The 27,346-nt window shown below is 44.1% G+C and overlaps 2 protein-coding genes across 13 annotated transcripts in view; both read right to left on the bottom strand.

The window, feature by feature from the left end:
- The window catches only part of DHRSX (dehydrogenase/reductase X-linked), a 167,597-nt gene extending 147,417 nt beyond the window's left edge, over positions 1-20,180 (bottom strand). The window contains exon 1 of the mRNA XM_065855771.2: positions 20,051-20,180. Coding sequence (XP_065711843.1) covers positions 20,051-20,165 — 115 coding nt within the window. The 5' untranslated portion in view covers positions 20,166-20,180. The remainder of the gene's footprint in view (positions 1-20,050) is intronic.
- Positions 6,195-27,346, bottom strand: part of ZBED1 (zinc finger BED-type containing 1) — a 58,784-nt gene continuing 37,632 nt past the window's right edge. For 8 of the 12 annotated variants that reach the window (XM_071813218.1, XM_071813204.1, XM_071813212.1 and 5 more), the window contains one exon: positions 6,195-12,798. In XM_071813218.1, the coding sequence (XP_071669319.1) occupies positions 10,660-12,747 (2,088 nt within the window). In that variant the 5' untranslated portion in view covers positions 12,748-12,798 and the 3' untranslated portion in view covers positions 6,195-10,659. Of the gene's footprint in view, positions 12,799-14,207; positions 19,196-19,366; positions 19,416-20,050; positions 20,179-21,522; positions 22,572-27,346 lie in introns of those variants that run through there. The other 4 variants (XM_065855750.2, XM_065855758.2, XM_071813248.1 and 1 more) reach the window with 4 other exon arrangements.

Below are 27,346 nucleotides of genomic sequence, written 5' to 3'. Positions count from 1 at the left end.
AGGTCAGGAGGTGATGGAGTTTTGCTTTCATGTGGCGTGACTTCATCTTCTCACACCAGTGAAGCCAACGTCATAGAAGATACCTCAGCACAGAGTTTATAAGAGATGAGTATTTCCTCATAGACTTGAAGGGTGTTCAGTTATATCACCATGTTACCAATGTGTCAACAAGAAGAAGAAAAAAAAATTTAACTGTTCCTTCTCTGTTTTTTGTTGGGGTTTTTTTTGGTTGTTTTTGTTTGTTTGTTTGTTTTTTCTCCAGCCTCATATAAAATATTGAGGAATGTTAGCAATCATAGTTAGACATTCCCTCAGACAGTGAAACGTTTGTGTCTCAGAAAGCACACTCCGGCAGAAAATAGTCACGCTACAAAAAGCAGAAGCGTATCAGAGCCAAGTGCTCTTACTTGACCTTACACAACTCAGAGGGCCATCAGGGTAGGATGGGGATGCAGTTTTCTTGCCCAATGAATTTTCTATGAAGCATCAAACCTCTCCTAGCAGAGCACAAATATCATGAAAGGAATGTAAATGTCGTAATTTTATTACAATATCATGGCACTTTCTTTTTTCTTAAAAGCAATCTTGACGTGAAGCAAAATATCACTGCTTTTTTTGTTATTTGCTTTAGGAGTAGTAGTTGTCAAATATTTTCTTTCCTTCCTGACGATAACTTCATTTAAACCTTGGAAATTCTGCCACATCTGCAGTTTTAATGCAGTAATTAATAAACTATGATAAAGCCATGAACCCAAAATCACTGTGTCTATAATGACATCTGTAATTTAGAAACTGTGAGGATGGGAAGCTTTAAACTGGTAGCCAACAGTTTCTGAAAACACCAAGAGGGGGCTGTGTTTATGTATAACAATGATAGTTCTGCTCCATAACTTCCCATATCTTCAATCTTGCCCCGTCTGCAAGACAGTGCAAAAACCACACAATCTTAGTGACACAGATATCAAAATGTTTCATAAGACTCTATTTGTTCAATGCACTAAAAGCTTTACCATAACTAAGTTGAATCGAGAATTACAGGACAGTGCCCATGTAACTTTAACACTAGTCCAGCACTGAGGGAGCCTCAATTAAAGCATTTGTGGTGGGACAATAGCTGCATGGTCTAAGCAAACTGATGTATTACAACTCTGCCACAAAAATATCTCTAAAAATAACATCACGGGGTCCGTGTCTACTTCCTCCTGCCTTCCGGTCTTGCAAAACTTCACAAGGCTGCTTCAGAGCTCACATCTAAGTCAAATAAGTTTTCTGGTTGTGCAACTTGTCCCACGTAGGTAGCCCCATGGTGCTGTCTGCACAAGGTCCTGCGTGACCGAAGACCTCCACCCGCACAAATGCCTGCCAGTAAAGCTTTACATTCCTCAGCTGCATTTCTACAACCTCTGGTGCCTTGAGCTGAAGCATGACTGAGTAGAATTTTGTTAAACAACTCTTTTTATGATGTAAAGGAACAATTACATTTTATAGCTCATTTTCCTGAGTTGCAGCATCTCTAATGCGAACAGATTTTGTTCTATCACCTAAACGAGCAGATCCTACTTCAAACAACTCCAAAAGAGCAGAGACACTGAGTGACTGCAGAAGTTCCTAATTGCACAACCAACTAACGTTCAGGGTGAAGTATCACATATATTGGCATAGTGCGGACCTAAAAGCATAGGCCACATATTCTCTGCAAGATACCATCTGCCCATGTTTAGACCCAAATGCTCTAATTGGCACAAACACAATCCATCGCCCAGCCCTGAAATCCATTGGTGCTTCAGTTGCGTGAACACTAAGCAAACACCTAACCTTCCACCTATGACATTAGACCCCCATTTGCTTTCTGTCCTTTATTTTACATTAACAAGGAGCAAAAGTTCCTGTTCATCAAGGAAGGAAGGACCAAGCAATAGAAATGATAATTCATATCTGCTAAAACAGTGGATTTCATGCTGGTTTAGACCAAATCATCAAAACTGAAACATCAAAGCAAGCAGAGTAATGACTACATAAAAGAAGGCTGTTCTTGTATGCTCACTGAAATACCATGGCTCCTGTTCCATATTGCTACCATGTAGGTAACAGAGCAGAAAAGGGGGTACTTAAACTTAGTCCATATACTCTCAGATTTTTACCTTAAAAAATGTACTTACTTACATTTCATGTTCTCTCATGTTTTGGTAAAATAGAGGTGCAATTGCCTCCCTCAACAACAGAATAATGAAGACTTCCAGCTTACAAGTCATGGGGGAAAATATTTCTCTTACTTCTAAAGTCTGCCTATACCTAGTACCTTAAGTATTTGAGCAACTCACTTAGACAGAATGATCTTCTGGATATGAACATTTGAAGCACACCTGAAGACAAAATGGATACATGGGAAATGAAAACTTGTGGTTTGTATCTAAAAAAGCAGCCCACCTCAAAATACCACTATTTAAAATACATTTAAAGAGATGCACGCTCGATGCCGGCACTTCTAGTGTTTCTGAAGGCAAAGCACACAAAATTGATCTATTTTAGGGATAGAATCCCTAAATCTATATTTGGAAACCTAACTCAAGTCGTCTCAAGTCGTCAAGAGGGTCTGAAGGGTCCTTTTTAGGCCACATCTTGTATCACTTTAATCTTAGCCTAAAAATAAATCTCAAATGAATTAACAACGTTGTAGTCTTGGCGTTTGCAAACTTACCACCCAGCAGTGCCACTGTCTGTGTAACCCTCTTCCCAGGGTGGTCAACCAGCCCAGGAAAAGAGCAGGATAAGGGGAAAAGCCCTGGCTCGTTCCCTTTCTCCAGGCATGTGCAGACCAGAAAGAACCCCAGCAACACAAAAACACGGGGAAGACACTCCAGAGGAATCTGTTTTCCCTCTGCAGAAAACAGCACCTTTCCTAAAGAGACCAGAGACAAGCCAGAAGCACAGCCAATAGCTCCACTGTGCAGACCGAGCTGAACCCCTCACTGCAGGAAGAGGTTACCAGTCTTCATGTACAACCTACTTTAGTCATTTGCAGATCCCATCTCTGGGTAAAAAAAGAATTTTATCTTCCATCAGCTCTAGCGTGCATTGCCAAAAAAGGCACAAAAAGCATATGCAATGCGCTTAACGACTGACAAATGGCTTCTTATATTATCTATGAATTTATCTCTCCAAAAAGAACTGTGAAATCTCTGCGGACATCAGCCAAAGTAATGACGGGGAGGTGGGGTGGAGTGGGCAGGGCATGAACAAGGTGGTTAGTCTGTTTGCAAGACTACAAAAGAACAAGTTCATGTGAGCAGTTTAGGCTCACCTGGGGATTGCATCATACTTTCAGATACAACACGCACAAGGTTGCTCGTTTCCCACCTCACTTCTCTGACCAGGCATGGAGAAATCTCCTAGCAGCAAGGCCAGTCTCGCATTTGCAGCACTATGGAGTAAACTAAACCATCCTCAACCCACTGTTGATGCAAACCAGTCAGCAAACCACACACAGCACAGGTGAACTTCTGCCTGCTTTCACCATGTCTTGAAAGCGTGCAGGTTAACATTCTCCTGCTCTTACACCTTGAACCAGAACAGCTGGACAGCAAATAACAGCAAAGACCAGCAGTAATGCACACGCTACCTGCACAGGAAAGCAAATCAGGCTTAAAATTAGGGACAAGAAAAGACACATATCACATGCAGAAGGCTCCCCTCACCCACAAGACTGGCTCTTTCTCACCCACCACAGCACTCACTCCCTTGGGACCTGCCAGATTTATGATCCATGGCAAGTTCTTGGATTGCACATGAATCCGTGTCTGTGGTAAATGAGAGAGGCTGTATCAAAATATCATTCAGAAACAGGCATTTCAGCCTGGGCTTCCCATGTTAGAGGGCAGGATCCCACAAGAGCTTGTTCTTCCCTTCTTTGCTACCTTTTTACTGGAAATTCCTGCCTGGCCATTTGGGAGCCCAGGGTTTTGAATCTAAGAGAGCTCACTGCCGGCAGCATGGAAACATCAAGAAGTGTGTGAAACACTTGTTTTACACAGTTCTGAAATGTCAGATTATGGGAAGGTTAATAATTTCATACTTTTAAATGCTGTCAGGATTTCAGACAGCATTGCAGATTCCTGTTATAATTGCAGAATTTTTCCTAGATGGACCCACTTCCCATTTATTCTCATCAATGAAGCAATTGAGGTTTTCAGATTTAATTGTTATCAACTTCATACTGTTCATATAAGTTCTGCTGTGTGCTCAAGAACCCTAAATCTGGGGCCAGACCCCTGAACGCATCCCAGCATGCGAAATCACAGTAAACTGCACTGATCACCCAGAAAACAGAACTGTGCATTGTTTGGAAAAGCACTTTATTTTTCTCTCTCACACACACACATCAGAAAACCACATTTGAGAAGATGGAGGTTTGCCCTGGAGCACAGCGTTCATAACATGGGACGGGATGTTTCTGGCACAAGCTCTCCTGATGCTGACTTGACATCTTCCTTGTTATGACTCTAAATTCCTGCCACTGTAAACCTCACTGCTGACTCACGAGAAAAGCACATTAATAAAGAAAAACAAGAGAATGAAACACTTTCAATTGCAGTTGTCTATAAAGAAAGGGTGATACAGACACAAAATGTCTAAACTTTAAAAGCAAAGTGGCATCTGTCAGAGAGACAAAAGATGAATTTCTCATTCCTGACTGCAAGTATCTGGGGCCAATGACATTCAGAAAATTGTATGTAATTAAATAAATTGCCTTTTTAAAAATAACCTTTTCTGCATTTTTTGGGGAATCACTGTTGAACATGGTATCATGCACATGCAGGTATGGACAAATACAGTCATGCTTTCAGTGTACTAAGTAAACCAAAGGAATTAATTCTCTGCAGATGTATCTAGATAAATTATTATACTATCACAAACATTTACAGATGCATTTTAATTAGTCTTCTACCTGAAAGCACTTAAAATAAAGACAACTTTCTTTCTTAATTTATTTCAAATGAAAGTATTCCCTCTTGTCTCTGGCTTACTGAAAACCAAGACCGTCCTACTGCTTCTCAGAGCTCTGGCCACAATATTTGGAACAGTAAAACCATTATAAATGTTATGCCCAAAATATCTATCAAATAGGAACTATAGCTTTAGCCTCTATATAAAATCTTTATTTGAATGCCACGGAACACTTTTCTATGTCAGCTTTAAATACAGAAGTATTTGAATAATCACAAAATTTCCCAAGCACAACTTCAGCCTAGAGCACAAACTAGTATCATTTTAAGACATTTACACCTTAAAAAACCAAACAGAGCAGCACACATCCTGTTTCTACCATGACGTGCAATAAGGACTATTGTACTATTGCTTATTGTGCCTTTGACCGCAAGCATGTTTCCCCGGCTGCGTGGAGTCGGGTTCAGTTTATGCCGTCAGATTTAGTGCAACTGAGCAACACATTCAAGTGCATATTGTTGCAGGGGGAGGAATTGCTGGCTCTGCCTTTTCGCAGCACAGCACAGGCACCATAGCCCCAGTGGGCTGGAAAAAGGACCTCGTTTAAAGTAATTTTCAACAGAGTTAACCTGCTCTCAATGAACAACCTCTCTCTAAGAGAAGAAAATCACACTGGGGAGCTGGACTTCTCCTCCCCGCTGCTCCCATCCGGCACTCTGCTCTGCCCAGGCAGGGACAAGGAGACGAGACAGGACAGAGGATGGCAAGACAGATAAAAGTAGGATTTTGCAAATTAAAGTCACTGGAAATAATTGTAACACATGGAAAACAGCACACACGTGCAGCAGGTAATAGTACTTCCAACATCTCTGAAAACAAAAAAAAAAGATCCATCTGATCACCACTTCAAAGCATTGCAGATGGCAGCATCACTTTGTGAACACTGACCTTTTCTTCTGGCAGCAAGGGAAATCAATACCACCCTGTGTGGAAATATCAGTATAAATGCTTAAAAATCATAATATTAACATTTCAGAGTCTGAGGGACTCTCATTTGAAAACAGTTTCTGCACAAGCCCTTGCATTTTTAAAAAGACATAAATCAAATTTGATCACTAAAAGCGTCTTTTAAAACACAAGGTAAGCTGAAAGACAGTGTTTTGGGTTTTTTTTCATAGTAAACTCAATTCCCTTGTGGCATTTCAACCCACCTGCAGGAGCACTGAAAATGACTGTAGAAGCCGTAAAAATCTATTTAATTGATTTTTATTGTTCAACCTAAAGGAAATGTTTTTGTATGTAAAAATAACAGCATTACAGAGCAACTGTAGGGATGTTTTGAAATTCTTGTTCAAATGTCAAGTCATTAGAGATGCTTTACCGATGTGCTTTTAAGACATACGTAAAATTACGCTGTATCTTTGAGTTCTCTCTATACCACCAAATAATGTTATTTAAACAGCAAAACCAACTTCTGTAATTTCCGTACATCCTCTAAAAATAAAACGCATCTTGAATTTAGCAGGAGACTAGTAATTTGGGGGGTATATGGTGAGACAGACCATACAGTGTTTGTCTAGGGGAAAAAAAAAACAAACAACAAAACAAAACACCACACAAACACAAACCCTAAGAGACCAGAAGCCAAAGCCAGGGAGTTTTCTCAGCAGAGCCAAAAAGACAGCCCAGAGTAGATGGCACTGCACCACCAGAACCAGGATCACCAGACCTTCAGAAAGACATCATCCTCAGAGCAGGACACTCAGAAATGGAGACCACCCAAGAGAGTATGGTGTGCAGAGACTAAAATGCAATATTTCAAGCATAAAATTTCCTTTACCCTCCTTCAGAAATTGTGTCCTCAGGCAGCCCCTTCTTTTTAAGCTATCACACAAAAAGGACAAAACTGTAAACTACATGAGACTTTAAGTTTAAAGAAGTTCTATAAAATATTACAGATAACCAATTAGTGTTTCTTTTGCTTTTAATACTCTTGACTGCATAGAAACGCTCCTGTAAGGCTAACTGGATCACAACGACATTAAGGGAAACCCTGCAAATTAATCTAATACACTGCTGCGACAGAAATTCTAAATGTCTTTTCCGCAAATAATCCAGAACTTTATTCTCTTCATTTAAACCAAAGCACCTCGGACATGGTTTGCTGGAAAAATTCACCTTTTCAACTTCGGCTTGGTTTGGGATTTTCCTTTTGTCTTCACAGTAATCCCTGACAACAAAGAGAGGCGAAATATGTGCCAAGGTTGGTCAGTCATTTAAAACTCCCTTTCGTTATGTTGTTAACTCTAAGAAACCTTGTCTAGCCTGCTGAATGTTAATCCTGATTTGGAAATACTTAGCTGGTGGCAAAGGGCAATTCTTCTTCTGACATCAAGTATGCACTTTGAAAGCATGTTTAAAAATTCAAAAATGCTCAGAAGCTGAAGTTCCTGTGTTGCCCCTCCAAAAAGATGTCTCAGCTGTATGAAAAAGGAAACATTAGGCTGTGGACTCAAATCAGCTGTCAAGAAACACGAACATAAATCTGACTTTAGAGCGTAATTTGGAAATCTGTTCTGGGCCCACCCTTGGCAACAACACCACGGTTTACCTCACGTTGTAGCAATATTTAAAACAGCTCTGCAACTTCGGTTCTCCACCCAACTAAACAACAATAAATTATGTCGTCAAATGAAAAACACCACACGTATTTAAGTGAGAGAAACTGTCTATAAACTTCTGACATTTTTCATCTTCATAATTTTTTTAATCCAAAAGATTTGTACAGCATTTTTTTAAAATAACTTACAGGATCAAAAGGAAAATAAATGCATAGCTTCGAAACCTTAGAATATAACCTCCCACTGTTGTAGAAGAGTTCCAAGTCATAAAGTGCTGCAGATACGAACACACATCAGACAAATAATCTAGTAACTAACTTATTTTTCTGGTTTATTTAACAATACTCCAGGCTTAGAACATTAAATAAAAAATCTCACAGACAATGAGTAGGACTAACAATGGCTTTGTGTTGTTTTTTTTTTTTTTTTTTCTCTTCTCCTTTTTTTAAAAGAATGCTGAGACACACCAATTGAACCGACTACAGTTTTATTTTGGATACCAAAAAAATAAAAAGAAGCTGGAAGGAAGAGAGTAGTGCATTGCACTGATTTCAGTCAAACTGCTTGTAAGCGTCGCTGTGAATGTTTCACCCTAGAAGGATGGTGATGGAAACAGGAGGTGGACAGTGCCAGGAGGGGTGGGCTGAAAAGGGAACAGGGCTCTGTCTTGGCTGGGAGGGCACGGCTTTGAATCAGACTCCTGCAGGAGAGGATCCATATGCCTTACGCCAGCATGTGTGCAGCTCCTTGAGGGCTGGTGCCGACGGGAGCAGGCCAAGGTCGTGCAAACTGGCACTCGATGGACTTAAAAAGGAACACAGGGGTGTCACGGGAGCTCAGGTAACATCAAAAAGGGACCTGCTGTATCTCACTCCCTTCCATAATTTTACTTTGCTGCCCTCACAGATAGCCTACATATCTGCGGGAGTTTAGGCCAAGCCTGTGTTTTGCACCTCAGGTAATCACACACACCTCTAAAGTGGACATGGAGAGTAGCAACATTTAGCAGGATATACTGTGTGTGTACTTTGTAAAAGTGCAAATTAATTTTCAGGGGACTGGAGGGTGAAAACCCAGGCTTGCTGACAACCAAACATTAGCCACGCCACCTGTTAAATGCATTTTTCCCAACCTTAAACATGCCAGGTAGTTCACTACTAATTACTCCACTGCTCCTATAACCTCTGTCCTTCCTCCCCATCCACCTTCCCTATCCCGCCACCTACAAAGAATAGAGAGGACTCAAACTTGCAAAAACTATTAAACCAAAATATAAACAAGCAGTCATCTGCCAATAAATTCTATTTCATCACAATTCTTATTTTTGTATATTACTCCTGGCTGGGCCCTTTCTACAACCAAGGGTACCATCATGATAAAAAGACACAACAACTTTCTTCCTCCAGAACAGTAACAGCCAGTCTCTAACAGACCTCTCTCCAGAAAGGTTGTGCTAGATACAGTCACGGACTAAAGCCAGGGTAGGGGGCAAGACACCAGTAACAAAAATAAAACCCCAAGCAAACCTTGACTATAACTGGACATTGCCAAGAGTCCTTCTCCGCACCTCAGGGAAAAACCCTGGCTGCCACCCCACTCCGTGCCAAGCGTGAACTCTAATCTTGTTTATGACCTGCAGTATTTCCTAAGAGATGGGGGTTTGGGTTGGTTTTCTTTCCTTGTTTCTTGTTTTCCAAGTTCTCAAAAGGGCTTACAACACTGAGGCGTAGATACACAAAGGGAGCAATTACAGTACACAACAACTAATCAGAAACAGTACTCAAACATTAGATCGGACCAGACTAAAGTCCACTCTACAAACTCAATCAGAAAGAGACAAGAGAAAGAAAACAAAGAGAGATTTTAAGTGCTAACGTAATATAAAACAATCTTAAAGACTCACTAAATACCTGTAGGGAAATGAAGGGGTCCCCTTCTTTTAAATATATTTACATAATACTAAAGCTTTTTATTTTGCTTTTCTCGCCAACAAAATTTTCTAGCTACCTCTGGGCAAAGTCCCCATTTAAATTAAGAGGTTAAGGATTTTATAACACAGACAGACTGTTAGACCATACACGTCTCCCCACCCTCTCTTTCCCTCCCTCCCTCTGCCACCGAGGGGCCCAATGCTTTGCCAGCTTCGCACCGCGCAGCATCGGCTCTGACATTGGCACAAAGTCAAGGTGACCCAACGCCGCCCTGACCCCAAGCGCTTCCTCAGCACCTTGTAAAAGCACAAGAGACCACAATCAGGGCTTGCCTAGACACACACATATAAAATAAAGACAAAAAAAAAAAAAGTTTTGCCATTTAGCTGCTGCAGTTAAATGGTAAAACCAGACTAATGTGGACACAGCAATACCAGTTTAGAAGTGTTTATACCATTTATACCACACTGGAAAGAAAAAATAACTTATCCCAGTATAAGTGCATCCATACTACAGCCTATGCCAGCACAGTATCAGTTAAAATAACAACAGATCAGTCCCCTAACTGACAGATTTATACCAGCTGAACTTTTCTACCATAGACCAGGGCTAAGACATGAGGTAGTGAAAAAGAAAAATCAGGCTCAAGATCTTTTTGCATTCCATAGTATCAATATACTCTAGAAATATTCACTGCTCAGATTTATGGATTTTAAAAATAATGTTTTAAAATCCAAAATTTAAAGCTAACATCCTGAGTCACATATGATCTACAAATGGAGGCATAAATCTTAAAAACATCCTTGCTCAGGGTCCTAAATTAGGAAAAAAATTTTATGATAGAAAGCACGTAAGCATGTGTTTTCTTCCCACTGAAGCAAGTGGAAAGGAAACTCACGCATAAGTGCTTTCTGAAAGCTGGGCCACAGTCAGAAATTACGGTCTTTGTAGAATTTATTTCCTCATTCATTTCAGTGCTGTTTAATCACAAGTCATTCATGATTTAAGACAGTGGGAAAAACATAGACAATGGAAGCTAAATCAAGTTTGTTACAACTGTTCAATATTTACAGCATTCATAGCATAAACCAGAAGTATTTTTGGTAACTTAAGACAAATACTTTTTTTCTTTTTTTGTTATTAAATGTACCGCAGTAGTCCTGTTAAACAAACCCACTGTCTCGGATATTAAAGAAATTGTTGTTTACATTTACTGAGTCATTTAAATTAAAAATCTGTTCCTGTTCCAAACCCCACTCTCCTTCGTCTTCATCCTCCGGTTCTGCCTCGGACCCATTCCGACTGTTTTCGTACAAAAAGATCTGCTCGTCCACATGAGCCGGGGCTAACCGGTTTCTCTTTGCACTTACAACATTAGCAGAAGAACCGAAAAGGCGTTCAGGAAAGACCCTTGTGGCCAAAATACACCAGTATTTTTGAAGAACCTTTGGTAAAACTGGAAACAGTGCTAGTCTGTCTGACCACCACTTCAGCGGGTCTTCGTTCAAACCGAGGACCTTTTGTGATTTGAAATTGCTCAACTCCTCAACAATCTGAGCATGCCATTCCTCCTGGTCTTCCACGCCTCCTGTCTGGCAAAAGATCTCTGCAAGCATGTTGTTGATGACACTGGTAGGGGGAGGAGTAGAGGAGATGATGATTTTTTTCACAGGGGGCTCTTCTGAGACAGCAAAGAATTTCTCTTCAGTCCTAAAGGTATTTTCTTTTACTTTTTCCAGCAGGCTTTTTGCTTCTTCCACCACTCTGTTTTCAACCTGCTGCCGCTCAAAGGCTGAAAGAAAAGGCAGTTTTTTGTAGCGGGGATCCAAGAAAGTAGCAACGTTGAGAAACATGTCTATCTCAGGCGTGTGCTGGTAGGTGGTTGACAACTCTTTAGCAATCACCTCCTTTGCCATGCTGATTTCTTTCAAATCATTCTCTTTGATGTTCAAGGTAGTATTCAGAAGCATGTGGAGAAGCGGCTTCACCATACTTATTGTCGGGTATTTTGAAGCAGACATCATCTCCGCAACCTGCTTGAAAGGCTGCAGCAGCTCCACCAGCCCTTCGATTGTATTCCACTCACTGGCTTCCAGCATGAGGTGGTGGTTGTTGCTGTCCTCCACGAGAACAGCTGCGATGACAAACTGCTGCTCCTTGAGGCGCTGCAGCATGGCGAGCGTGCTGCCCCACCAGGACACGCGGTCACTTACCAGCATGCAGTGGAGAATGTTCTGCTGCTTCTGCTTCTCGCTCAGCATGTACATCGCGACCGTAGACTGCTGAAAATACTCCACTAGTTTACGGCACCTGGCAAGAAGGCTGCAGAGTTTGGGGAGCTGAAAAGCTTGTTGTATTCCTGCATTAAAAGTGTGCCCCAAACAAGGCATCTGCACGGGAATATCTAAGAGAGAGCAAGCTTTAACAATGTCTTTACTGTAATCTGTCGTAGCACCAAAGACTTTTGTATTGATCCCCCACTCAATGAACGTCTCATAAAGGACTCGCGTAATGGTCTCTGCCGTATTATCCTCCGGTACTTCAAATGTTTTTAAGCACCGCGAGTTCACCGCCAGACAGTTGGCAGGGCTGCTGCTGAGAAAGTGAACCGCCACGGTGACGTATGACCTGTTCTGGTTTTCGCTCCTCCACATGTCTGTGGATATGCCACACCACAGAACCTCGGTGAGCTCTTTCAGCACAATTTCTCTAATGGCATTGTACTTTTCAGGAATAGCTTTTGTACAAAAGTACTTTCGGCTCGGAAGTTCATACCTGGGGTCCGCTGTTCTCAAGAGGGCCTTGAAGGTGGGTTCATCAACAATAGAGGCCGGATACATGCCCTCGCAAATTAAGCTGATGACAGCAGATGTCAGCTCCTGATGCTTTTTGTTTTCGTAGTTCTGGTAGGTCTTCATGATGAGGCTATCCTGAACGACCTGCTGCGATGACTCTGGCTTGATTTTTGAAAACGCAGTGGCAAAGGCTTCCCTCATTTGCTCAGTGTTGCTTTTCACAAATTCGCAGAATTCGTCAGGGTGGTTTTTCTCAAGGTGGTAGGAAAGGTTGGACGTGTTTCCTGAATAGGCAATCTGTGCCATGCAAATACGGCAGTAGATCTTCTTCCACTGTAAAATGCATCCTTCTGCATTGGTATCAAACCCAAAGTACTTCCACACTTTACTCTTTGCTCTTGGGTGAGCCACTAACTTTAGGTCTGATGGGGAACCTTCTAAACTTTTATTCTCCATCGCTTCTTGGCCACCGTCCCACCTCTTGATCCTTCACTCATTAATGAGTACCTGATAAAGGCAGTAAGATAAAGATACAATGAGAAAGCACAAGTTTGACCACACTTAACTATGTGAAATCAGTGTTTCTGTGAACATATCAAGAAACCTACCTTACTAATTACATTTGCAAATTCAAAGATGAGATTTGCAGGAAGTGTGACCTACAACAAGCCCATTGGAAAGTGAAAAATTAAAAAGGGTTTTAAAATATCACATTCTGCTGTGAAACTGAGCTAGAAGACGTAAGTAAATCTTGTTTCTGGATTTACATAATTCTGGGTAGAGAAAGAGTAACCACCACCACAGAGTTGATACATTACTGTCACACAAACCGGTCATCCTGCCTCTTAAGTTATAGTTAGGGCTAGACCAACATTCTCTTGCCTAAGAGTTACTGAACTTCACTATTAACATTTATTTCAATTGAAACCTGATACTGAAGGAGCAAAGGTTTTGTTGTTTATTTTGAAAGAAGTTTTGTTAGCTCGATCTAACTGTTCCAGCCTTTGCTTTGAAAAAGAAAACATAATAAAAAAAATCTGTGATGCAAATTATGGCATTAATCTGCTCCTCTGAAATGTAAAGATGTTTTCTGACTGAAATAAAAGGAAAAGTAGTTTGAACCTACATGCAGATCAACAATACATGTCTGACACCTTTCCTGTCCTTTTTCTGAAATCAAAGACATCTCCTGAACTACTAGTTCACAATCGTGGTTCCTGGAATAACAGCGCATTATAATTACAGGAAAAGCAGACAGGGAAGCACTAATAAATATCATTATCCACATCAGCTGGAAAATAATTTTGCTGTATTTTCTTCAAAAAGCTACAAAAGTCAGGAGCGGGTGGCACTGTAGAGATGAGCATGGCAATAAAGCGAGCAATCTCTACCTCCGTACCTACACAGGAAAATGCTTCTTGTGCAAATGGTCACATGCAAGTAATACCGGAGGCCAACAGCATCTTCGTGCACAGTGCCAGAAGCTGGCACCCACCAGAGCTGATGTCGCTACACCAAAAAGCCAAGCCACAGCACAGCTGCATGCTGATGCTTTTCTGTTTCTTCCATGCCACCAGCTCAGCCACTGCGACAGCAACAAGCCCTGGCCAGGATCGGGAAGAAGGACTCCATTAGTTTAGCATGGATGCAACCTCCTCCACAAAAATCCAGGCAGAGAGAGCAAAAGAAACATCAGGAGCAGCCCTGCAGCCAGCCTGGAAGCAATGGCAGTGCTCCTTCTCTGCTTGGCAGGAGCTGCACCTGTGCCTGAGCCCAGAAATCCCCGGCTGGTAAGACAGGCTGGCTGGGGGAGAAAGAAAATCTAAGTTTTTCATATTGCTGCAAGAGAATATGCCAAAAAACAAAAAACAAACAAAAAAAAACCAACAACAACAACAAAACAAAAAAAAACCTACGTTTGCAAGCTTCTCCGGTATGCTTTCTGCTGTTGACGAACATTCCCAAGAAAAGACACTTCCTCTCTGAACTACAGCTGGTATTTTGCAGCACTTTCTGAATGTCTTGAATGAAAAACCAAAGACAGGTTTACCAAGACTAAACATATTTATTTGGACACAGCTATTGGTTTAGAAGCAGAATGAGAGATGCAAGGCAAGCATTGGATTTGTTCTGAAGATTTACTACTGGGTGTAGACTTTTTTTTGTCCTGGGGGGGACAATGTTCTGATTACTAGCATGCCCACTACTGTGATTCATTCAGTATCTTTTAAGCTGCCAGGATAAACTATTGATTCAACATGGTAACGCTGCCTAATTCCAAAGATGTGCGTACCAACAGCACCAAGGTATGCAATCCCACAAAAACTGATGATTTTGAAAGACAAAGTGGTGTAATGTATAATGATGTAATCCTGCCATAGCATCAGGCTGCAATGACGAGCTATGCCGTATCAGTATGTATTCTCATTGCTTTTAGATCCCTCAATTTCAATCTATGACATGGTGTCTCCAAGAAGCATAGAGACTCCCAAGATTGCGTTAAATCTGATAGTTTCTTTTGCAGCTATGATGCAGTTCCTGAAAACATGGAGGAAGGCACTGCAATAAAAGACCTGATGCGTTTTTCATATTTATAATTAGTAAGACACACCTTGGACCATAAAAAGTTCATCACAGACTGATAAAATACAAGTTATTTTAGTGCATGAGAGTGTTAGACTTACTCCACCCTTCATTCTCATGTACGTTACAGCTTTGCCGTTGTTTCGTGATGGATTTGGCACTTGGTGCTAGTGGCACAGAGTAGCATTGCCACAGTTTAGGTTATGTCACTATAATACAGACTGTATTATAATGCTGTAAATCACACTTGAGCTGTCATATAAACTGCTAATCATCCCTGCAGCTCTTCGAGTGTTATACAGCATAACTAGCACTACAGGGCTAAAAGAAAAAATAAAAAAACCCACAATCATACCTCTCATTTTTCTGTAAGAATAGCAAACTTTTTTCCTGTTTCAGTGAAATAAAGTGTTCATAGCCCAGGCTTGGCAAAAACCAGAGCAGCTTCAATTCTGAGCCAAACTGAAGACGCACCTCGCAGAATGAAATTCATTGGGCACGAAGCACAAGGGCAGCCGATGGAGATGCTCTCTTTTAGCTTGCCTAACTTTCCACGATAAAAAAACTAGCACCGTTTTGATTTCCTGAAAACCCTTCCACTCACAGAAGCCTTCAGGCTACAAACCTGCCTTTTCCCTTCTCCCTTGAATTCCCTCCCACCCACACTGAAACAGAGTGCACCTTCTGAGAAGCTGCTGTTTTCCTCACTGCCTCCGTGCAGCTCGACACCAACACCAGCCAGTACCAGGACCAAGGCTTTTAAGAGCCTGCAGACAGGATCCCCTGCGGCCTTGCAGCCCACTCAGCTGCCACAGGAGGAGGAGCAGGAGAAAGGGCCCAACTTTCCTGCCCCTAGCCCCTCCTCCCTGCTCTCCCTGGGACAGGCTGTGCTGCCTCCTCAGACCCCTCTCACTCTCCTAACACAAACCCACAGCTCCCCTCTCCAGGACAGGGCTTGGGCCAAAATAGTGAAACGCCAGCGATGACGCACATTGCGGAGGGCAGTGGTGCCGCCCTTGCACCACTGCAGGGCTCGGCTTCCCCAGTGGCAAAGAAAATAGGTTCAAAACCCATATGAGACTCACTCGGGTTGTGAAACGAAGCACGGGGATGTGAGGAAACACGGGGTGTGCAGCCACCCCGCAGAGTCAGCTCTGCCCCCCCGTGTGCACACAGCGATGGCGCCTCTCCAACTACACACTGGGCATCACCACACAGCCCTTGACTCATTCAACACTGGGGCAACCATAAAACGAGTGTCTCCTTGCTTCTAAAACTAGCTATATAATTCTCTCAGGTGCGTGCATCGGGAGAGGGATTAACTGCTTTTGTCTGCTGACAATGCTTCCTACCTGGTCACTTTTCTACCCACTTCGGGATGTTTTACAACCTGGAGCTCATACGGCTTGGAGCAGGATGTGCTCAGTCTATCATTATGCTTTACTCATACAAAGTAAAAGCCCTCAATACATGAAACTGAAATTAAGAGATGCATGTTCCTAAATTAATATTTCACGATTAATTTTAAAGAAACTCGGTACAAATTATGACACTGATTATCTAGAAATTGGGGCAAATTATATCTCAAGCATTTTTAGGAAGAACACCAGTCAGCTTTAAGGTCTTCTAAATCTCAGCCACTATCACTTTCTTCAGAGCCAGTTTTCTACACGACTACTGAGGACTTCAAAACTACAAAATACTCCGCATTTAAGTCTTCCCCTACAAAATTTCAATGAAACATGCAGTAGAAGAGAAAATGCAAGAGGAAGATGCCAAGTAAGTTTATTAAGATGCTTTTAAAATCCTAAAAAATATTATTAAATTAACCATTTTTGTTTTCAGTAGGATGACTTTCAGTGACCACATTCCCAGTGTTATCATCCTGGTGTCACAACTAACATTAGTTTGCCTTCTATCAATCCACTAATAAGATTTCTGTTTTTAAAAAGCTGGTTATGTCAAGATCTTTAGTCACGCGGGGCTTTTTTTTTTCCCTTCAATTAAGATTAAGCACCGTAAAAAAACAAAATCCAAGGTAACTTCTAATGAAATTATTAATTGTTTAGACCACTGATCACTAACATAGTTTACAATACCTATCGGCAGTTATACCATTTATGCAATTAGTACCTGGAGAAATGTTTTAAGTTAAAACATAAGTTCCCCTTTACTGTTCCACACTGATTTGAGTTAGAGAAGCAATCACTGACTACACCCCATTTATCCTCCCAACTCCATATTTCCCTTCTCTGAACTTCACAATGAGAATTTCAGACCAACTTCCCTAGTGTGTACTGGGGGAAACAGGTAGGCTCACTGCCAGCAAATATTAGTAACTTTTCAGACTGCAACTCAAAACAATAACCAAGTTGTTGCACTGAATCTAAATTTCAGAGCTCAAACTACCCTCTTTCTTCAAAAAGTTGTCTTGAATCCCACCTACAAAAATTAGATGAACCCCAGCAGGATGTGACAGAACAGACTGTCACTTTCAAAAGCCATGCAGAAGCACATCTGTCAACATCATGCAACTCTAGGGTAAAGGAAAAAAAAAATGAAACTAATTTGGTTTACTTGGATTGAAATCCTGAACTCTTCTTCCCAGCAAGTGCAAGAAAGAAAGCTTTTATTGGAAAATTTGGAAGCAGAAGGGTTGCACTGACAACAGAGAGCTTTGCTTACCCACAGAGCCCAAGGACAAGCCATTGGGCATCCCCCTGTTTTAAACCTTCCAGGGGAGAGCTGCACCACTGCCACACGAAGAGTGAGAACCCTCCCGGGGAAACTGTGACGAAGGAGATGGGATCGGACACACAGCTGACTCTGCCGTCCTGCCCTTCCCAGCCCCGCTTCCCTCCTCCAGTCTCTCCTTGGGAAGACACCCTGACAATAAAACACCTGTACCGATGAGAATTTTGGACACCCCCTCAAAAAAATACAGGAAATTTTAAATATACGCACCTTTCTAGGTTACTGCCTGGAAAAGTTACTCGGCGTTTTCTTACAGCAACTGTAGTTTACTGATCCAAGCTTTAATCCTGAATGTTCTAACCGACACTTTCGCTTTTTGTTGCACTGCAGTCACTATTTTGAAATTATTATGGAAACGAGGTTAATCTGAGTAAAAAAGGTCCCGTTGACAAGCTGATTCACTTTTTTAAGCAATGTCTGGACACAGTGAGTCGAAGCAAGGCAGCAGGTAACTGCCAAGAAGGAACTGCGCACAAACAACTATCTGAAGAGGAAACTTCTTGTCCTTGGAAGAAACCACCCCAAGTTAGGGCTGAAAGAAAACTTTCCACATCTGTCAAATCTGCCCTGGTCCTACTCAGGCAGCTGACATTTCACAGGTTTGATCTTCACTGCCTTCCTCCGGCATCTCCAAATTCAATACTTTTTTTTTTTTTTAAATAGTAGCTAAGATCAGACTGCAACAAAACACTCGGGTCACATTTTCGTCATGCTCTTTCTCTCTGGTTCGAAAAAATATTTGGAAAGTGTTACACACCCTAGGCACAATACCCAGCTTCACTCTGCCAAGAAAAACTAATGCTAGAAAAATGCTCAGATGACTTCAAACTGTACGCGCATCTGCCCTTTTTGTCACTGGACTTCTCTCATTTGTTTGGGGGTTTTGTCTCTGTCTTTCAAGGAGAAAGCAGAATCCCAGCCTATCACAGAAGTATCAAGAATGAATTAAACGTAGAAAAAATGCTACCCGAGGAAGCCACGTGTGATGAAACGCACAAATACACTCTGTGTGGTGTATGTTTCCCATCTCCTCCCCAGTGGTTCAGATATTCTCTAAAACAATGTCCTCACCTGCCTCATCTCCCTACTGAAACACTATACCCTCTCAGTGTTGTTTGTTTGGGTTTTTTTACCATTCCTCTAATTAAAACTAGTCACAAAAGCTCACTTGCTCTTAAGGAGAGAAAGTTAAAGGCACTGACTTGCATGAAGTTGTACACTCAGCTCTGATGGTATCACACCCATCCATCTGGACTCATAGTTTGCTCTAAGTTTATAAAACTCAGAAGCGTTTTAAAGTCTGTATGAGTAATGTAAGGAAAGAAGAAACTCAGATCCTTGTTTTCTGGCAAACTCAAAAAGTTTCCTCTAGTCAGGATTAAACTTGCTATTGACCCAAATTGGGAAAAGCTCAAAAGCATAACTTCTCCAACAAGTAACTGATCTGAAGTCCCTTGGAGAAAACTACAAGTGTCACTCACTTGTCAGCTTAAAGCCTGGCAGTGAGTGACAGCCGCTATCAAAGTTTTCAGAGCGTGGGTACGTTCCCCTCCCGGAGTGGCCGGGGCACGGAGGCCTGGCCGGAGGTCCCAGCGGCCCGGGCGGGCGGGGGCAGCGGCCGGCGGGGCCGACAGCGGGGCGGGGGCACGACAGGCGGGGGCACGACAGGCGGCGGCGGCAGGAGCGCCGGGCGCCGCGGCCGGGCCAGCGGGAGGCTGCCCGCCTTGGAAGCACCTACCTGGGCGGAGGGAAGCTGCGCCCGCGCGGCTCTGAGCCGAGGTCTGAGGCGAAACCGTCAGGAAGCAGGAAAGAAGCAGAGCTGAAGCGGGGACCCCCGGCCCACGGAGCCCCCACGCCGCCTCAGTCGGGCCGCCGTGCAGCCAGGCGCCCGTCACGGGCCCGGCCCCCCGCCCCGCCCCGCCCCGCGTCCGGGGCGGCCGCGGCCCAGGGGGCCGGACGGGGCGGTAGGGAGCGAGGCGCACCACCCGCCGGCGGCAGCGAGGGCGGGGTTCGGCGTCCCGCCAGCCGCACCCCCGGAGGGCCGATGCCCTCGGGCGGTGCGGTGGGCCCTGCCCGCGGCAGGGGGCGGGGGAGGAGCCGGCGGCGGCAGCCGGGCCCGGGCCGGAGCCGCTGCGGTGCCTCAGCCCCTGCCCTGCTGCGGGGGAACCGGCGCGGCCCGGGCGACCCGCCGCTGCGGCCAAGGTCGCGGCTGCCCTGCCCTGGCCGGGCCAGGCCGTCCGCTCACCCCGCGGCCGGACCGCGAGGTCTTGGCCCTGCTCCCCCCACAGCCCGGGCGCTGCCGCCCCCGCCCTCCAACGGGGTGGGTGAGAGAACCGTGGCAAACTTTTCTCCCTTCTGCGGCGGGGGCCGCCACCCCCAGCCCGCAGCCGCCCCGCCCCGCGGCGCCGGCTGAGGTGCTCACCTGGGGCCGGGGGGCAGCGCGGGAGGAGGAGGTGGCGGCGCAGCTGGTGCAGCATGACGAGGAGGCCGATGCGGTACACCCGGAGCAAGGGCACCAGCGCAGACAATAGCGACATGGCCGCCTCCCGCCCCGCGGCAGCTGGCTCAGGCCGAGGCGGAGAAGGAGCTCGGCGGCCGGCCTGTGCGTGGCACGGTGGTTCTCTGCCGCCGCCGGCGGGCCGGGCCGGGCCGGGGGGGGGCGCGGTGCGGCGCAGCCCCCACCCAGCGGAAGGGAAAGCGCCGCTGCTGTCACAGCAGCAGCGCCCGGGCGCTCCGCGGCTCCCGCCCTTCTGGGCATGTGCGGCGGGGGAAGGGCCGCGTCGCGGCCGGCGCGGGGAGGGACGGGGCGGCGGCGGGGTGGCCGGTCGCCGGTAGCGACCGGGCGGCGGCTCGGCCCCCGCCGAGCCGCCCGGCGAGCTGGGGAGGGGGCGAGGGGAGCGGCGCTGCGCAGCGGCGTGACTCAGCAGCGGGAAGCGGCGGCGCGGTGACAGGCCGCCCGGGGAGGCTGTCCCGTCGGGTTTTGGGTGCAGCGACTCTGGTTGCCAGATCTGTCACAGCCACAAGCAGCGAGAAGTGCCTGGGCGGGGGTGAGGCAGCCGGGGCTGTCTCAAAACCCCGTGGCTGAAAGCGCTCATTGAGTTGTTTGAGGGTTTCCCTTCTCTCTGGCACTGTTGAGGGGCGGCTGCTGCTGCTGAATCCCACGGGCATCGCTCGGTCTGGGCGCGACCCCGTCACCTCGGGCATCTGTCAGGCTTAGTCCTCTCCCGGCTGCAGTCCTGGCAGTCGCAGATACCGATTTCTCCAAGTGCAGCTTTATGTACAAAGGCTTTCTACATCAAGGCGTCTAAATTTTCTACAAGCCTGATGAAAGCGTTCTGTACAGTGATACCCAGCGTATCATGGGGTTTACCTCGAAAGTTTTGTCAGTTTTAAATCCTCAGCCTTTTTAATACGCCCAGTACTTTGGGCCGAAGAGCACATCCTGCCTACCAGTTCTTCGGGTAGATGGCTGGTTTCGGCTCCAGGAAATGCAGCACCCAGCCCTGACGTCGTGTCTTTCATTCAGAGAACTGGCAGCGCTTCATAAAGACAGATGAGCCTCAATATCGGTACAAAACAAAAAATATGAACAGTCGTTTCACAAGAGGAGACGTTGACCTATATATTAAATTTCAAATCCTTAGGTAACTAACAAAGTTCTGGGAGTGCATTTGAAATGTAATCTTCCCCCCCACCCAGCCGCCCTTAAAAAAATAAACATACTTTCTAAAAAAAAAATAATACAATTAATAATAAACTTTTTCAATGTCAGATCGGATCACTCAGCAGAACTGACTTTCTGTCTGCTCTCAGAAATATGCATAAAGTAAAAGCACAGTGTGCTGTTGCTCCGGGACAAAACCAACCATTTAATTCTATGTATCTTGGGTGAATTATTTATTTTTTATTAACACATGGAATTATGCAAACATAAATAATAAACAGAACATCATGAAGTCACATCTGTGAAGGATTCGTTCCTAATGCACATTGTTCTCAACCATGCATGGAGTGATAGAAAGAGCATCACATAAAGAAACGAAAGAAGAAATGCTGACATTTAGTAAAGACTAATTACTCCTTCAACTTATCTCAGTAAAAATCAAATCTCAACTCCTTTATGTTGCTTTACATCCTTCTCTCAGAACTACAGCATTAATGAAAGCCCTTTGCAACATTAAAATATGAAACATCTCTACATTGTATTTACATGACCTGTATATAAATATACCGTACTTTCTCAGGTTTTCTAGTATAATAATCTCAATGAATGCACACTCAAGCTATGGGAATAAATTCTTCTGTGTCTTTTTTTCAGACAACGCTATCCAAAGAACTAGACTAAGTGGGGAACAACTGATGGGTTAACATCATGGTCTTATTGATCCCACTACTTTTTCTTAGAGTTTTAAAATTATTTTAAAACCCCCATGGTTCATGACTATGGCTTCATAGAAAGGATGTGAAAAATTTCTTTCAACACTATGATACATTATTTTTTCTAAAGGCTGATGGGACATGAAGTGAAGGAGAAATGAAAATATTAACAAAAGGCTGTAGGTCTTAGATTGTTTTCAAATGCTGTCTTAGATGCAAATTTTAACTGATACTTCCTTTACTTCAGTTTTCAGTAGTCACCATCATTACTTACTGATATTTTGGTTTTTTTTTCTTGCAAACATTAACAGCAAAGCCTCAAGTATTCAGGCTGGAATCTCATCCATCTACTTTAGATACCTCACTGAGGTATCTGTTACCTCAAAGAAATTTTAGGTGTCTGAGTCCTGGAAGGGACGAAAGGAGCAATCTAATTGCCTCAGCTTTGCTGCATGGCCAGCAGACAGAGAGAGGCACTTGTGAAGAGCTGCAGAAGATGACTGCTTCCTTTGAGGTGCTTAGAGGGCTTCCTTCTTTCCACCAACAAGAAAGTGACCTCACTGCACCTGTAGGCAAAGCCAACCTGCAGTTAGAGCACAGATATCCTCTTGGAAAGTCATGGAAAACACCAGTAATGCTCCATCCACACAAGTTCCAGCCTATCTGTCCCTCCTGCAGGACTGGCACTGATGAAGCAGTGAGTGATCACGGTGCTTCCACCCACATTTTGCATAAAGATGCAGAAAGCCATAAGAAAGGAAGTGAGTGATGTTTCTAGACTCTAATTAAGCCCTGAACTCAAACTTGCCACCAGAATGGCATGATCAGCAACCATCGGGTAGCGTGGATGGTAGGTGCTGCAGCTGAAAGCCTGCGCAGCCAGGAGTGTGCGAGGCACGAGGCCACATCAGAGCAGACAAAAGTGAACCCAAGGTTATCCTACTAGTTCAGATGCTCTCTGGCATGGGGTGGAGGGTTAGGAGGTTATGCCGTATTTTTCTTGTTTGTTCCATGACAATCTCCCATACGACACATCTTTTACAGCTATGTGGGTTTGCTCCCCTTGGTTTTCCTCCTGTTGAGATGAGAAATGAAGCAAAAAACTCCTTGTATTCACCATGCAGTGGTTCAAGTTCAGTTGGAGAGATCGATGCTTTTTGCCTGGCCATGGTGTGATAGTTGGGATAGTCTTGCAAGATGTGGATGGTGTCACATCAATCCCTCTCAAATGGAAAAATGTACACTTCTACTCCTATGCTTAGCTCAAGATGTGCTCTCTGCATTTTGCACGTATGTCAAAGCTGATGGCCCATGCTAGAAGAAGCCAGACATAATTCTTACTGCTGCTAATTTTACAGGCTTCTGAAAGGCATTTAAATGCCTGTCTTCCTAAGCTGAATTGCAGTGGGACTTGAGGCAAGAGATAAGTACCTATCTTCCCCAAGCAGAATCTCCTTAACATGTGTGGGTGAGTAAAGTTAAATGCCTGAGGAACTTTCAGGTTTAGCAGGGAGATGCTCATAAGATTACGCAGTGCTGGGAAACAGTGGGTTGGGATTGCTTCTGGAATTCATGTGGAGTTTTGAGCACCTGCAGAGAACTCTGATGAGCTACATATGCCTTTTTTTTTTTTTTTTTTTTTTTAGAATCATAGAATAATTTTGGTTGGAAAAGACCCTGAAGATCATTGAGTCCAACGATAACCTCACTCTGGCACTAAACTATGTCCCTAAGAACCTCATCCACACATCTTTTAAACCCCTCCAGGGATGGTGACTCAAACACTTTCCTGGGCAGCCTGTTCCAGTGTTTCACAACCCCTTCCATGAAGACATTTTTCCTAATATCCAATCTAAACCTTCCCTGGCACAACTTGACGTCATTTCCTCTTGTCCTATCACTTGCTACTCGGGAGAAGAGACCAACCCCCTCCATGCTACAACCTCCTTTCAGGTAGTAGTAGAGAGCGATAAGGTCTCCCATCAGACTCCTTTTCTCCAGGCTAAACAGCCCCAGTTCTCTCAGCTGCTCCTCGTCAGACTTGTTCTCCAGACCCTTCACCAGCTTTGTTGCTCTTCTCTGCACTCTCTCCAACACCTCAATGTCCTTCTTGTAGTGAGGGGCCCAAAACTGAACAGAGTATTCAAGGTGGGGCCTCACAGCACTGAGTACAGTGGCACAATCACTTCTTTAGTCCTGCTGACCACACTATTCCTGATACAAGCCAGGATGCAGTTGGCCTTTTTGGCCACCTGGGAACAATGCTGGCTCATGTTCAGCCAGCTCCAAGTCCTTTTCTGCTGGGTAGCTTTCCAGATACTTTTCCCCAAGCCTGTAGGGTTGCATTGGGTCGTTGTGACTCAAGGGCAGGAACCAGCACTTGGCCTTGTCAAACCTCATACAGTTGGCCTTGGCCCAATGATCCAGTTGGTCCAGATCCCTCTGTAGAACCTTCCTACCCTCCAGCAGATCAACAGTCCCGCCCAACTTGGTATCATCTGCACACTTACTGATGGCGCACTTAATCCACTTGTCGCAATCATTGATGAAGAGATTAAACAGAACTGACCCCAATACTGAGCCCTGGGGAACACCACTCCTGACCGGCTACTAACTCCATGCAAAAAAGAGTCATTTTAGGTATCCCCAAACTAGGCATCATCCTATCTAATGTTGGGCACTTGAGCATAGCAGGACCATATGGAGAAGTAAGCTCTTGGGCACCCTCTATATTAGCATGGGGAGGCTTGGTTACCTGGAAGGGGAAATAAACTTTGTCAAGGGGAGAGGTGTCTGCAAGCTACACAGTAGGAAGTCCCAGGGACTGAGAGCAGGCTCCTCTTCTGTGGGCAATCATCTGATGGCACATATTTATTTCTCTTTAGTAACGCTGGGGCAGATTGTAGATGGGTATAAGACTGACCTTCTGCATAACGGAACCAGGGCTACAACTTTTACCCGTGAATGAGGATGGCTTGTGATTCTTCTCTGTCTTTTTCAAATACTTCATTTTTCAATACGATAGTTCAATTGGCAAAAACTGACCCTTGCTGATGTAGCTATAAAAACAAGCACGTGAAGCCCAGGAACACAGTAAAGAAATCTTAGTCTTTCAGCCTACCATTTAAGTTCATGGGAACAATGGGATAAAGCTACAGTCCATATTCCCTGAAGAGTCTAAGCTTTTTAGACTAGAGAAGAATTACAGAAAATATGGACTAATAAGTACAAATAGAGCCCTGGAACAGGGTCAACTTCCCCTCTTCAACCAAATTCTCTAACTACTCAGCTATTATGCAAGAAGCACAATGTGCTTATTATAGCTGCTCAGGTTTTTTAAAGCAACTGCCCCTGCAGCAACTATTGTATTTGTACATCTGAGTATTCAGGACATGTCGCACTTTCAGGAGGTATCTGGTCTGGAAAGCCTGGAACATGAGTAGTTGGAGCTGGGTTTGCAGCCTCTCCAGTACCCTTACTCCATATTACGTAAGATCTGAGTGTCCCCCTGCAGTTTAGTCAAGACTTGGGAGACAAAGAGTCAGAAGATGGCATGCAGAAAACAGCAGTAACAAAAAAAAAAAAATAAAATTAAATTAAAATAAATTTTAAAACATCCCCAAGCACACGTGTTTGCCTACAAAACTTCTGCAGAAACCTAAGTATGAAGCAGGCAAGCTGCTAACAAAAATACACAAGCTATTGTTAAAAACAACTTCTGTCTTAAAACACTTAAAAATTGTAAATCTATTTAGAATTGAGAAGGGGTATTAGCAGCCTACAAACTGTACTTGGCAACTTGATTTGGTGAATCGGCAGTGGGAAATTAGTTCTCACCTAGTTCCAGGCCTTTATTGGAAAATGTCCATAAGAAGATAAACTGATTGACTAACATACACAAAGTTTCAAAAGCCCTTTGACAAGATCCTGCGCACAAAGCATGCTAAGCAATCGAGGGATAAGATCCAGCATATTTACAAAAAAGAAGAAAAGAAACAAAAACCTACAGAAAAACAAAAGTGAAACAAAGTAAGTGACTTACATGGGCAAATGAGAACAAAATAACAGCAAGGTGTCAAGTTTCTATACCACATCCAACCTTGGCTAATACACTCCTTCATGTGTTGGGTGGGGTAAGGGAAAAGCTGTTGCAGCAAAATGGCACAGTGTTATTTCTACTAGTTGAGGTGAGAGAGGAGTGGGGGAAGTTCAGACATTTAAACAAGCGAGGTGGACTGGCAATATTCCAACACTGATAAAATAATGCTATTAAAAACGATTAATTATGTCCACTAGAAAAATTGGTTTGTTGACAGTTAGTTCATTTGTGTTAAAAATATCTAGTGTCAATAATTGCAGTGTGGTTATTTCAATGTTTGTATAGTGATGTCTGCAAGCACCTGTGGCGTACCCTGTGCAACACTGTTCAACCGTAGCTAAGAGTATTTTGTCAGGGTTCAGCAAACAGCCAAGAAGATGATTATGGTCCAAAGCAAGAGTTTTCCATGACACCAAGTCCTTCATGTGTCTATGATCTCTGCCTTAGCAATACAGTAAGATAAACATGTCTTTCATCAGAAACTTGGTTAGCACTGTTCTAATGTGAAGGAAATAAAAAAGCAGAATCAACCACCACAAACTGGATATCACAAGTTGATCTGCACCTGTATTTTTGTTGCATCTGCTTGCAAGAATACTTGAGTACCGTGTAAACAATATTACACAAGGCAAGGTCTGTGGGAGAATACAGCAGACAAGCTTTCAGGTGCACATAACCCTGCCCGTCCCCTTGGCCAAACGGGGCTATGACAACACTGCTACTATTAGTATTCAAGGTTCAGTAGCAGAGTTCACTGGTCTCATCCATGCTGTCTGTGGGCACTTCCCTGAAGACAGCACCTACCACTGTCACAGCTCTCACAGCCAGCCTCAGGAAATGGTGGGACTGAACCCCACAAATACGTGGGAACCTTAGTTTTGGGCATGCAGGATGCATTAGGTCTCACCCATTACAGATAAGCAAGCAACTCCACACATCAAGCAGGGAACCCTCACACTGATGATGGATGGGTGGCCAGGTCAAGGAAGCTGGGAGATGACATTTGGGTGTCAAGATCTTCAGAGCAGTGCAGAAATGGACAAAGGGGCAAGGACTGTGCCACACAGAAATGCTCATGTGGTCATGGCTGTGGTTGATGTTTGTGACAATCAGGCTGCCCAAAGAAAGCTATTCTTACCTGTTTGAAAGTTGTCATACTGGTTGAAGTGAACTGGCTTTGTGCCCTGGTCTGTTGTGTGTCCCTCACACTGGCATTAAGATACTTTTCCTCACGTATTCCTG

This window comes from Patagioenas fasciata, chromosome 1 (genome assembly GCF_037038585.1).
Source record: "Patagioenas fasciata isolate bPatFas1 chromosome 1, bPatFas1.hap1, whole genome shotgun sequence".
Taxonomy (NCBI): Eukaryota; Metazoa; Chordata; class Aves; order Columbiformes; family Columbidae; genus Patagioenas; species Patagioenas fasciata.
This window is presented reverse-complemented; position numbering and strand designations above follow the sequence as displayed.